This window comes from Kogia breviceps, chromosome 5 (assembly GCF_026419965.1).
Source record: "Kogia breviceps isolate mKogBre1 chromosome 5, mKogBre1 haplotype 1, whole genome shotgun sequence".
Classification (NCBI taxonomy): domain Eukaryota; kingdom Metazoa; phylum Chordata; class Mammalia; order Artiodactyla; family Physeteridae; genus Kogia; species Kogia breviceps.
In genome coordinates this window covers 56,401,681-56,415,765 of record NC_081314.1, presented here as the reverse complement: position 1 = coordinate 56,415,765, position 14,085 = coordinate 56,401,681, and the positions used below count along the sequence as shown (strand labels likewise).

General features: G+C 35.3%; 1 protein-coding gene across 10 annotated transcripts in view; it reads right to left on the bottom strand.

The window, feature by feature from the left end:
* Positions 1 to 14,085, bottom strand: part of ECT2 (epithelial cell transforming 2) — a 65,392-nt gene that overhangs the window by 43,469 nt on the left and 7,838 nt on the right. For 8 of the 10 annotated variants that reach the window (XR_010840670.1, XM_059065449.2, XM_059065453.2 and 5 more), the window contains 8 exons: positions 13,839 to 13,928; positions 12,881 to 12,988; positions 11,849 to 11,922; positions 11,007 to 11,137; positions 10,748 to 10,863; positions 10,585 to 10,647; positions 9,011 to 9,233; positions 4,497 to 4,633 (listed from right to left, as the gene is read on the bottom strand). Coding sequence is in view for 9 of the 10 variants with exons in the window: in XM_059065449.2 (XP_058921432.1) it covers positions 4,497 to 4,633; positions 9,011 to 9,233; positions 10,585 to 10,647; positions 10,748 to 10,863; positions 11,007 to 11,137; positions 11,849 to 11,922; positions 12,881 to 12,988; positions 13,839 to 13,928 (942 nt within the window). In the remaining variant the exon portion in view is untranslated. The remainder of the gene's footprint in view (positions 1 to 4,496; positions 4,634 to 9,010; positions 9,234 to 10,584; positions 10,648 to 10,747; positions 10,864 to 11,006; positions 11,138 to 11,848; positions 11,923 to 12,880; positions 12,989 to 13,838; positions 13,929 to 14,085) is intronic. The other 2 variants (XM_067034025.1, XM_059065451.2) reach the window with 1 other exon arrangement.

The following is a 14,085-nucleotide window of genomic DNA, read 5'->3' as shown; positions in this document are numbered from 1 at the left end:
CTTGCAGACTGATATCAAAACCCTATCAGGAGTGGCAAGTGAAAACAAGCTCAGGGCTCCCACTGATTCTGCATTACAGTGAGTTGTATAATTTTTCATTATATATTACAATGTAATAATAATAGAAATAAAGTACACAATAATGTAATGCCCTTGAATCATCCCGAAACCATCCCCCACACCCCCACCATACGTGGAATAACTGTCTTAAACAAAACCGGCCCCTGGTGCCAAAACGGTTGGGGACTATTGTATTATATGATTCCATTTTATGACATTTTCAAAAACCACAAAATTATAAAACTGGAGAAGAGATCAGTGGTTACCAGGAGGTGGAAGGAGAAAAGGGTGTGACATAAAGGAATAGTACCAGGAGCTTTTGGGGGGATGGAAATATTCTGTATCCTGATTGTAGTGGTGGTTAAACAAATTTTCACATGTGTTAAAATTCATGGAAATGTACATGAAAGAAAGTCAATTTTACTATATAATTAATAAAATTTGACTTAAATTTTAAAATGTTCATTGACTATTCAAAGTAAAAATAATAATGTATTATTGTGTTCTTAACATGTGGAAGTAAAATGAATGACAACAGCACAAAGGGCAGGAGGGGATTGAAGGAAGGAAGGAAGAGGGGGAAGACAGTACATTCTAAATAGTAAGAAACTTCATTAAGATTATGAATTGTTCCTATTTTTAAGAACGACTACAATTCTACAACAGTTTATCCCCCTTAAAAAAATTTATATATATATATATATATATATATATATATATATATATATATATATATGCCGGCTTTCTATTTCTGTAAGTATGGTGAAAGCTACCTGCTGAAAACAAAATACTGAAGAAAAACCTCTTTCTGAATACAGCGATAAGCTGACAAAGTGAGGTACCTTCAGAGGCCAAAATCTAAGGGAAAGTAGAAAGTTGAGTACTAAATCAACCTTTGCCCCAAAGACATTTATTTGCCTAAACTGATGAAAGTTAAGTTTCACCTATAAAAGCCTCAGTGGGAACAGAAGACCAACACAAAACCTAGTTTCCAACATACTAACAACTTCCAGTAAAATTAAAAGTGTGTTTAACCAATGATCCAGAAATTCCAGGTTTTTGCCCAGAATATGTTCTCAAGGAGCCATGAATAAGAATATTCACAGCAGGGCTTCCCTGGTGGTGCAGTGGTTGAGAGTCCGCCTGCCAATGCAGGGGACACGGGTTTCTGCCCTGGTCCTGGAAGATCCCACATGCTGCAGAGCGGCTGGGCCCGTGAGCCATGGCCGCTGAGCCTGTGCTTCACAACGGGAGAGGCCACAACAGTGAGAGGCCCACGTACCGCCAAAAAAAAAAAAGTATTCACAGCAGCACTACTAGTAATAGTAAAAACAAACAGCAATGAAACACTAAAACAAATTTCAATGTCTATTAAGAATAAAAGTTTAAAAAGTTGAAATATTCATACAGGAAAATGAATTACTGCTACATGCAGTGACACAGATGTGTTTCAAGAACATTTCTATCAAGCTTCCCTGGTGGCGCAGTGGTTTAGAGTCTGCCTGCCGATGCAGGGGACACAGGTTCGTGCCCCGGTCTGGGAAGATCCCACATGCCACAGAGCGGCTGGGCCCCGTGAGCCATGGCCGCTAAGCCTGTGCGTCCGGAGCCTGTGCTCCACAACGGGAGAGGCCACAGCAGTGAGAGGCCCGCGTACCACACAAAAAAATACACAAAAAACATTTCTATCAAGTGAAAAAAGCAATTCACTAAAAAATATTTACTGTTACATTTGATTTTCTACACATATGTGATAAATCTATAAGGAAAATGATAAGCACAAAATTCCAGATTACAGTTATCGCTGAGAGGGGAAAGAAATGGAATTGGGAAAAAACACAATAGAGGATGCAAAGATATCTGTAACCATGTATAAGCATTCCTTTATCTAGTCAACATTTAATTAAAATTCCTAAACAAAAATATTCAGACACCAAAATACATCAAGATTCGTTAAAACTTCTCAGTATTCTTAAGACACAACTACTGTGTTTGTTTTAATCCCTCATATAAAATCAGTTAGCCAAAAAACTACTGATTTTACCTTTCCAATATTTTGCAAATCTATCCTCTTTTCATTCTCACTGATACTATCCTAAGAAGTTCAGGTTCTCAAAATCTCTAACCAAGACTGCCAAAATAAACTCCAAGCTGATCTCCTTGCCTCCACAATTTCCCCTTCTTCAATACCTCCTTCAAAGTGAACCAAGTTCCCTTCTAAAATACAAGTCAAGTGATATCATCCCCCCTCCCATCAAAAATTCTTCTATAATTACACGTGACACACTGTACAAAGGCCTTCTCCAGTCTGGCATAAGCAGTCTTAACTCTCACTGTATCCATACTCCAACCCCTATCCCAGTCCCCTTAACCCACCCTCAACTCTAATCCCCCTAGACTACTCTGTAATACCTTGAATGATACATACCTTCAGTCATTTGTACTGCTGGAATAATCTCAAATACACTTCCTACCATACTCTTTGCAGGCACCAATCCTAATTATGCTTTAAAACTCACTTCAATTTGTATCTTCTTTATGATACTTTTCCCAATGTTCAACCATTGAAAATTAAGACCAAACCTTCCCTAAGCTGGAAGAAGAGCAAAATTCTCACCATATCTCCAAATACCTTAACTAACCTCCCTCATGAAGTTCATAACCTTCCACCTGGTATAATAGGTGTGTATGTTTTAACTCCTCTTCCAGTCTAAGTTCCTTTAAAACAGGAACCCTCTTTAACACTTGTCACAAAACTTTATATTAATAGGTACCTAAGTATTATTTGGAATACATCAACAAGCTTCTGGATAGTCACTTAATTTGGGGGCTAAGTTAAAATTAAGCTATTCCAAATCCAAACTAAAAAAAAAAAAAAAAAAGACACATTAGTCCTAAAAAAAAAAAAAGCTTAAAAAGAACACTATCATGAATTTAGACCACAATCTTTTAAGTAAACTTAGGTGAGTTTATACTAAGCACAGTGGTATGAAAGTGTCTACAGTGTAATAATTACAAGTGCTTTTAAAAAAGAAGTTTTAGTGAATTTAATTGATATGCAAATTAAAATTCTGAAACTCCAGTGCCTTTACCACAGCCTGAAAGGATTTACATTTCTAGGTAATAAAGGCTACCAAGTACATGAACACTATATGCCAAAGGGATTTTCTGCTACTCAACCACATTTTGGCTGACTATAAAAATGCCAACAAGAAACTCATCTAGGATGATTTCCCTTGAGGAAGAAGAGCAGAGCTGACTTAAAACAAGTGAAGTTTAATATAGCAGAGGGCCTCATAAAACCCTGACTACTGCTAAACAAATTAACTGTGAAGAATAATCTCTCTGTGAATACCAAGAAAGAAGTCTTTTCATTTCTTATTCATGAATTTTATCAATGGTACAAGCAACTAAAGGCCATTATATTGGACCTTAATGAGATATATTAAGATTTCAAATAGAGATCAGTTAAAAATTAAACCCAGGGCTTCCCTGGTGGTGCAGTGGTTGAGAGTCCGCCTGCCGATGCAGGGAACACGGGTTCGTGCCCCGGTCCGGGAAGATCCCACATGCCGCAGAGCAGCTGGGCCCGTGAGCCATGGCTGCCGAGCCTGTGCTCCGCGATGGGAGAGGCCACAGCGGTGAGAGGCCCGCATACCGCAAAAAAAAAAAATTAAACCCAAATCAGAAACTCCTTATCATTTTTCTATTCAAAATCAAGCCTGGTGGTATCAACCTTATTTTCCTGACAAACTATTTCCTTCATTACCACAAAGTTATTCCTTCTTTCTACAGATTCCAAAATAATGTCCTGTTATTGTCTTTCAGAACCTTGAATTTTGATTTATTCCTTAATATCTTCTTCAATCTCAACCTACAAGGATTCATTAGAATTGCTTTTCTTCAGAAATAACTTCATAGTACATTTTAATATTAGTAAGCAATGAGTCGACATTTGACTACTGTGTAATTTAAGAAAACTCGACACGACAGAGTAAAGGATTACTAAAAAAAATTATTGACAACCATATTGTTATGCTTCATTGCTAATTGCTTTTCCATATATATACAGTACTAAATAAAGCAGTGACTCTAGAATACACATTATCAGAAAAAGCCACCACTTCCAAATATAAATGCAGTATCTTGACATGGAAGCTGCTAAATTCTGAATTAAACTCAGTCCCCTCTAAGATTGTCTATTGAGGATCCTTCTCTCTTTAAAGTCACTATTAAAAAAAGATGCTATTTCTGCATGAATAAAACGCTACTCTTACAGTTATGCCATTTCCTAAGAGCAGTTTTTGTCATACATTTTCATTTTTAGTATCTATGTTCAAATTCTATGCTTATATAATTTTCTTATAAAAAATAATACCACTTAGATTTTTTTACTTATAATCACTGGAACAGAGATCATTTTTCCAAACTCTTACCTGAATAATTGTGGCCAATATATTTACATAATTACTTTCAGTCTGATAGAGCTCTCTTGCAACCTGCCACCTGGCTGACTGCTTTGAAGGAACTGGAGTAGAATTTTTAGATGACTTAGTACAAGACTTTGGTGTTTCTAAAAGGTAAAAAGGAGGAAAGATTTAAAATGGAAGTTAGATGTAAGTACCAAACACTGTACAAATTTAACAGAAAAAAAGGGAAAGATATCTACTCTTAAAAACATACACATTTTCATTAAAATAGAATTTCCTCCTAGAATAAGGCCAGAAAAAAATAATGGTCATGTACTCTTCAAAAATATCGAGGTCATTAAAAACAAACATTGATTAAAAAAAGAACTGTTCCAGATAAGAAGAGACGAGAGAAAGATAACACAACAACCTGTGATCGTGGATTGGATCCTAAGCCAGAAAAAACTTTTTTCTTTTGCTTAAAAGCACATTAGGACATTAGTGGAATAACTGGTAAAATTTGAAGGTCTATACAGTAAATCATAGTATTAAATGTTAATTTCCTAATAGCAATACTTATACTGTACTTATGTAAGAAATGCTCCTGTATTTTGGGAAATACACAATTAAGTATTTAGAGGTAGAGGCACATCATATCTCCAACTTACTCTCAAAACAGCACAGATATAAAAAATGCATGTGTATGTAAAAAAAAAAAGAGAGAGAGAATGAATGAATACTAAAGAAAATATGGCAGAATATTTCCATTTAGGAAATCTGAGAGTACAGGAATCTTTACAGCAATAATATAAAGATATTTAAGTTAAAAAAGGAGGAAAAGGTTGTTACGATTACACAGTCACAATAATGGAAAACTTTTCATATATATATGGAGAAAGACTTCCCTTAAAAAAAAAAAAAAAAAAAAAAAAAAAAAAAAAAACCCCAACATTAACTAAATTCTCTGCTAAAGTATCTTAACATAAGACATTCAGTCTAACCCAAATTGGAGGGAGGATGCATTAGTATATTTTATATGTATCTCAAGAAAAAATTTTTAATGAAATTTAATAAAAGCTTAAAATACATTTTCTTACTATCAATATGGTTAGAATACTTAAACATTATATACAGAATCTCCTAATAGCAAGTTTCTCAATAGGAAAAGGAATGTATTACACATAATAGAATGACATGAAAGAAGATAATATATAGTCCCAGCATATCAAATTTACTCAATGATAAATAATCTTAAGCATTAATTTAAACAATCATGCATACTGTGGAGTTCTGAATGTTTAAAGAAAACAAAAAAACAGGCTTCAAAGAATTTCCCACTTGCCATATATTATATTGGGCTATACTCACCAGACCCAGGAGCCTCTGCCATTATGGTATACTTTAGGGGGAAAAAAACTGACATACACTGATCTAATTTAATTATTGTGTCTAAGCAGTGATCTACAAACTGGGTATTCTATTATTCAGAATACCTAATATATAAGTTGTCATGTCTGTTTTCTTTAGTGGTTCATTTTCTTCTGTCCCCTCAACTTCATATTCAACCTTCAGTCCTTTATGTTCATCTCTTACCATCTCATGCCCATTATGTTCACTGTGATCACAGAACCAGTAAATTCTTAGATCTACATATCTAATCATAATCCCCCACCCAAGCACCTGGTTCAGCTTTTCCAAATGCCTACTGGACGTTTCTACCTCAATTTAACCTCGATTTTCTCTCAAACTACACTCCTTCTTCCAAAATATAAACTTTCTATTTTTGCTACGGTAGAATTTCTTCCATTTAATACTTTGCCATCTTCTCCTCTTCCTCGCTATCACTCTATTCTATCAATATTTCCCTAGTGCTTCTAACTTTTCTTTCCAAACATCATCAACCCTGGTTTAGGGCCAAGGTCCACCTTGTGGCCCAAGTCTCTAGAGATTACTTCATGGTCAGGCTACCTATAAACTGCCTTACTTCTAATCATTCTTCAGAATAATCCACTACAAATCACTGACTCAATGAATCACTCTGCTGCTCGAGTTTCTAAAGTTCCTTGCTGATGACAATATACAGATCAGACATGCCAGTCTGATTTCAAAGTTCTCTAATATTAGGCCCCAATTAACCTTTCTAATTTGACTCTTACTCCTCCATACTCCAAGCAAACTGACCTATTCACTATTCCCTAAAAACTCATTTTGTATGCTGTTACCTGTATTCTTGCTCCTCTTATAATCTCAAATCCACCTCAGTTTTCTGGGCCTACCTTCAATTGACTTTCAATTCCTTCCATGAATATTTAGTGAGTACCTACTCTATACTAGGCACTGGGAATAAAGCAGAGAAGCTAGACAAGGTTCTTGTTCTCTTCCAGCTTACATTCTGGTGAAGCAAGTAAAATAAAGCAGTAAACAAACAATTTCTAACCGTGATAACTACTACTGAAGATGACAACCAGGTAATGGGTTGGTAGGAAGGAGTAGTGGGACAGAGACTTAACTTTAAAGAGAACCCCGATAAGATTTCTTCAAGACAGGGAGAGCAAATATAAAGTTCCTGAGGTATGGTTATAGTAGAAAAATCTGAAGAATAATAAAGATATTATGACTGACACCCAGAGAGGATTAGTGGAGGACAAAAGCACATGAGGTTAGAAGTAGGTGAAGAAAGATTACATAGGAACCTGAAAGCTACGGTAATACAAAGCCATTGAATGACTTCATGCAGAGGAATGGCATGAACTAATTTATACGTTTTTAGAGACTGGTTAGTCTGCATGTAGAAAGACAAAAATGAGTACAGTGAGACCACCTTGGGGACCACTGCAATTGTCTAAGAGAGACCATTTTTACAGAAAAGGTTGATAAAGTGAGGGTAACAAAGGAACAGAGTTGGAGTGGCAGAGAGAATCAAGAGTTCCAATTTGATTATGTTAAGTTTAGGATGTGTATTAGACATGAACAAGGAGGTGTCAAGTATATAGTTGGACAGGGAAAACCTCAAATTTGGGAGTCAACAGCATATAGAAAAGCCATGGAATTAAATGAGATCATTTAGGAAGAATTCAATGGAGAAGAAACAACTCAGGAATAATATTCCACATTTAGAGTTAGAGAGAGAAGTTAGGTCAAGGATAATGTGAAATGAGTGATATACAAAAGCCAAAAGTTAAAAATGTGTCCAGGAAGGAGTAGCTGCTAATGTGTTGAATGCTGTTGATTACACAAAAACTGTCAGCACCCCCAGCAAGAGCAGCTGGAATGAATGAAATTCAATTGGAATGAATTGAAAGGAAAATAAAAAGCAAGGAAATGAGACAATGGATCAAGGTGATTCCTTCAAGACTACCTATATGAAAGGGAAGAGGGAAATGGGACAGTAAGTGGAAAGTATTACAGAGTCCAGGGAAGGTTTTGATTGTTTCATAAATTAGAAAACACAACAAATTTGTGTGCAGACTAAAAAAAAATGGAGGGGATAAATTGAAGATCAAGGGAGAAGAGCTAGGGGGCTTCCCTGGTGGCGCAGTGGTTGAGAGATCGCCTGCCGATGCAGGGGACGCGAGTTCGTGCCCTGGTCCGGGAAGATCCCACATGCTACGGAGCAACTGGGCCCATGAGCCATGGCCGCTGAGCCTGCGCGTCCGGAGCCTATGCTCCGCAACGGGAGAGGCCACAACAGTGAGAGGCCCAAGTAACGCAAAAAAAAAAAAAAAAAAAAAAAAGGGAGAAGAGCTAATTATAGATGGCTTCCTGTATCAGCTGAGAACAAAGTAAATTCACCTTCCTCTGACTTCACTGTACCTATTTTCTCCATAATCTACGTGTCTTCTATGATTCCTGTGTGTTAAGAACCTGCTCTTTGAACAGTTCTATAACTTTCTAGCTTTGTGACCCCAGACAAGTTTTACTTCTCTAACCTCAATCTAGTCATCTGTAAAACCGGGACAATAAAACCTATCGTATTAATACACAAAATACATAAACAGTTAGTATATAGCAAGCAACTATTAAATGTAAGCATTTTCATGTGCCTTTTCTCCTCAGACACATCAAAGGTCATTAAAAACAGAGCCTTTCTGGGACTTCCCTGGTGGTTCAGTGGTTAAGAATCTGCCTGCCAATGCAGGGGAGACAAGTTCAAGCCCTGGTCCGGGAAGATCCCACATGCTGCGGAGCAACTAAGCCTGTGCGCCACAACTACTGAGCCTGCGCTCTAGAGCCTAAGAGCCACAACTACTGAGCCCAAGTGCCACAACTACTGAAGCCCGCATGCCTAGAGCCCCTGCTCCACAAGAAGAGAAGCCACCGCAAAGAGAAGCCCACACACCAAAACGAAGACTAGCCCCCGCTCACCGCAACTGAAGAAAGCCCGCATGAAGCAACGAAGACCCAATGCAGCCAAAAATAAGTTAATTAATTAATGTAAAACAAAGAGCCTTTCATATTCACTGTAGTAGGGATTTATCTATATTCTAATAATTATTCTATTCCACTAAATTTAAAGATCAAATTTTTTTAATGTGAATTACCTCCATAGTTAATGCTAGATTCTGGTGTGTTGGAGATATCTAGGAGTGACCCTATAGAAAGGGAATGTTCAGCTGACGGGCGCTTACGGGGAGGGAAAGGTGACATGTCTGTCTCTCTTGAAAGCTGAGCAAGTGTCTCTTTTAAACGACGTCTTTTGCGATTGCTGTTTGGGGTATTTAGAGAAAGCAGTGATACTGATTTCTTGAGCTCAGGTGTATTAGCCTGCAATCAAAAGCACAAAAGCTCAATTTTACTTCTGTGGTTCTTTACTGAGACAAGAACAAAAGAAAAATATATTTATGAGTCTGACAAAATCAGGATTTTGCACAATTGTACATCTATATACTCTTCCATGTAATTCAGAAGCTTCATGAAACATAATAATCAAAGGACCACTGGAATTATCTAACCCTTAACACCTAATGTGTTTTCTCCATAGCACTATTACTATTACATATTCGTCTGTAAGCTTCTTTATTGTCTACTCCCCATTAGGCCATAAACTCCAGGAAGAGAGACCATTCATATTTCATTCACCATATCTCTGGCATTTAGCACAATGCCTGGACATAGTGCTCTCCAATATTTGTCAAATACCACTTGATTTTAGGAGTTCTCTTCTGAAATCTAAGGCATATTTTTAAAACTTTATGTCAGAAACCTTACATTGAGAATAAAAGAGTCCAAAGAGAACAACAACAGAGTACATATTTAGATTTTATAGAAACACAATAAATCCACATCTTTGCTTTCAAATATTCTATTCAAAATTATTAAATCTCGAACTGAAGTAAATTTTCCTTAAAGCGAGCTTCTATACCTTTATGTCACATTTTGGTGAATGATACTACTTTCCACCAAGATCCAGCATGAAGGCTGGATTTTTCCTTGCCTATATTCCTTCTACTACAGTCATTTTTAAAATGCCATCTCTCCCCTTAATATTCTTCAGTGGTTCCAATACTTACAGGACAAATCCAAACCCTTTAACATATTAAAAACTTGATTCTGCCTATCTAGTCAGCTTTATCTGTTGGCCTTCTTTCTCACACTCTTTTCCAAAGCCATACTAAACTACTTGCTATTTTAATGTACTTTCAAGTTTTCATACCCTCTCCCACCTGCTATCTAACATGAATGTCCTTACCAGGTTAGCCTAGGAAGCTGGCTCAGTATTTATCTGCTCTTTCAATCGTGCCCGAGTCTCTCAGAGTGAAGCTAGTTAGAATACATACATTACTCAATTACAGCACATTTCATTCAGCACTATAACTGTTTGCACATCTCTTTCCTTTAAGGTTCTAAGTCTTTGAAGACAGGGATGTTACTGTTCATAATGGTATTACCAAGAATTTGTACAGAATTAAATGTATTAGATTAAAATAAGATCCAATACATTAAATCTACATAGACTATTACTCAATATCCTACTGTTTAATTATTCTGAAACCCCTAAATATGACAAAAAAGGTGACCTGTGTGCTAATTATACTATGCTCTTTGGGGATAAAAAAGTGTCATCTTTATATAATCAAGTTCACAGAACAAATGACAAAAGAGACAAAAAGCATACCTTTTCATATAAATACATAGTTTCTCCAGCTCGGGCATCCATCTGAATGCTTCCCCAGAACCACTAGGGGAAAGAACATTTTAATTAAGAATTTATCTCATCAGATAAGCTATCAATATTACCAATGTTTTTTAAAAAACAATCTCATTCTAGAATTACTTGCCTCTTGCTTGACAACATGAAGTTTCTTTGAAGGTTCAAATGGAAGTTCTTTTACTATATTCTCTTCAACTATAAGGTGAGTGCATCTTTCATCTCCAACAGGTAAACAGTTTCCTCCTAAAGAGAAAAGCATACGAGCATACATAAGCCCAACTCTTTAGCCCCAGGCCCAAATTTTTAAAGAGGCATATTCACCAGGAAGTGATCAGCAGGAATAAGGAATAAAATATATATAACTTTTAAATTATGCTAAATTCTACCTTGCATTTCAGTCATTTCTTCCATATTGGTTTTCTCTTCATCTGAAAATCCCAGGAAACTTAAAATGCAATCTTGAAATGGAGGAACTTTAAATTCATTTCTAAATTCATCAAATGATGCACAGAAATCCCTAAAAACAAAATACACTGTTCTAAAACCAGCTTAACTGAAATTCAATAAGTTAGGCAGGTTAATTTATAAATCTACGGTAATTCTCACGGTTTTAGCATAACCTATTTACTGAAAATATTTTACATTTGGTCCTGAAATGTTCATAAAAACCTCAGTTAAAAAAAAAATTGACGTGTCCTCAGTCATCCCAGAAATAACATCTCACAAAGTTTAATCACGGGTAATCTTTACAAGATGGAATTCTCTGCTCTGTACGTGAAATTTTATATGCATTCCAGGAGTTCTATAGTTTCATAAAATCTTAAGTAATAATGAAGTACAATAGCAAGGAATTATGAGATTGTAAAGCTTAACAAGGTTACGAAATGCAATCACCACTTAAAATGTAACCAGACAAACAGAAAATAAGAAAAAATATAGCACAACCCACACATCCAGATGCATTAAGCTATTACCTTATAATTTTAGAATATTCTTAATGGTTATTAAATTATTTCACAAAGTGAAGTTCAAAGATATCATAGATGTCTTGCCATTTTCAATTTTTTATAAACAAAACTTTGTTCCTCCTAGACTTTATTCCCTAAGCTTCACAAAGACTGAATTAATTTTTTATATACTAATCTATGAATTTTGGGCACATGGGTTTATCTTCATGAAACAATGTGACTGATTCACATAATTAACTACTGAATTTCTAAACACTTACTGTTCATTCCGCCTTTCCCAAGCTTTATATATCCATTCTGGTTTCATAATTGGAGTACCCAGGCTCACAGCTATCTAAAAACATAAACATGTTTATCATTAATTATATGGTGAATTTTTACCTTAAATAACTGCATTCATGCAAGTTATAAGCAATTATATACATACATTTTGCACAGTCTTAGATCATTGTTCATCTGCTTTGTAACAAAATATAAAGAAAAATTAACAGAAAAAACTATCTTTCCATCATACAATTTAGGTTAAAATAACTTTGAAACAAGTCCCATGATGTCCAAACTGTTTCACTGTATTTTAAATAAATACATATGTGAAGTTAATTAAGTTCATCTTTATTATATTTCTATTTCTCTTTGTGTTTACCTCCCTGGAAGTACTAACCCCCAAGACAGCAGTAAGAGTAAGAGAATATTTCTGATTAAGTCACTAAAACCTTAGATATGAATTGTAAGTATACCTCCCAGGAATTCAACAATACCCTAAAACTACCATTTGCTACACAAATACACTGATGGAGGGTGGGAACAAAGTGATAAACTCTTCCTAACGTATTCAAGTGCAATCTTAAACTAAGACTTTAATCCCAATAAAAGAATTTTCTCCTGTTCTTTTATAATTTTCACAAGTTAAATCTTGGAACCATTTTATAAGAACAAAGCTCTGCTCTTAGATAAGAGAAATATCTGCCCTCATCACCTTCTGACCTCCTTATTCAACACTGCTCATAGTAATCTTTGCTAATATTATTCATCTGCCTAAACTGTTACCCACCTACCAATCTCCACAATCCTAATCATCTTTCAAGACCTAACTCAAGTTCCACTGTCTCCTTCAAACCTCAGGGGCCACACTCCTATGATTTAACATTTTTACTAAATGTACATATAGCAAAAATTGAATTTCTGATCCCCAATAAATTATGGGTGAAATAGACAGGATAAGAGCACAACTATTAAATCCATCCTCAAACAGTACTATATGGAAATATACAAAAATACTAAAGTTTACATACCCTGAATTTTTCTCCTTGTGTACAATTTGCCACCAAATGTGTAACTTTTGAATTAAAGTCTTTTCGAATAACTCCACCCATGTGATGAACCAATGTCACCAATCTCACCTCAAAAGAAAATGTAAACATTGACTTTATGATTAACTTGACAACATTTTAAACTACGTTTATAATTCATTTAGCATTTACTGAATACTTTCTATTTATAACGTACATATGAGAATTTTTATAAAGATAAATTTTATGTCAAAAAAATTAAAGGTTCATTTGCCTTATTGGCACAGGCAAAATTATACAGAGATAAGCTAGTAAAGATGATCACACGAAACTAAGTTAATTAACAACTGGCTTTCACACAAGTAAAAAAAGTAAATATATTACTTTTTGGAGGCGGGTGAAGTAGAAAAGAATAGCTTTATTGCTTTGCCAAGCAAAGGGGGACACATCGGGCTCATGCCTGGAAAAACTGTGTGTCCCCAGTACATTATTTTTTTAAAACCAGGTTGCCATCACAACAAGATTCTTCCCACAAAATTAGAGTAATACCCCATTAGCTCTAACATAAAAAATTTTATGGATCGAAGAAAGAAGTTTCTATGAATTCTCCAGAGCAATGAGAATGCTTTAAGGCTGGACCTGCATAACAAAAAATCACAATGCGTAAACAAAAACTTCAAATAATGTGGCTGATGTGATACTTATCAAAAAGATAGTTTAAACAGATTAGATAGTCATGAAATTTTTCTAATTCACATACCAGCTATCCTAGACAAAATATTTATTTACAAGGCTCTTCAGAGTATTTCTTCACAAAATTTAAGACCTAGTATATTCATACTAATTTCTCCTTCAATATATAAAAAATAAAACCATGATATAACTACTAAAAAAAAAAGCTAATTTAAATTTATTTTGCTAGAAAAAATATTCTTTGAATAGAATGTTTTAAAATACTTACTAGTTCTTCTTTCTTCCTGAATCCAGTAAAACATAGTACTAGATTCATCATGCTTGTACAATAGAGTGGGCGACATGAAAACGGCAAAGGCTGAAGGATACAACAATTTTAAATCTGTGAGCTTCTTTACAGTAAAAATAAAACACATCTTTCTCAAGCTAAACGTATTTCCCTCTCTTGCCAATTAGCTTTCCCAATCCAAAGATATACTTCCATCTTTCAATATGCAACAAATAGCAAAAACCCA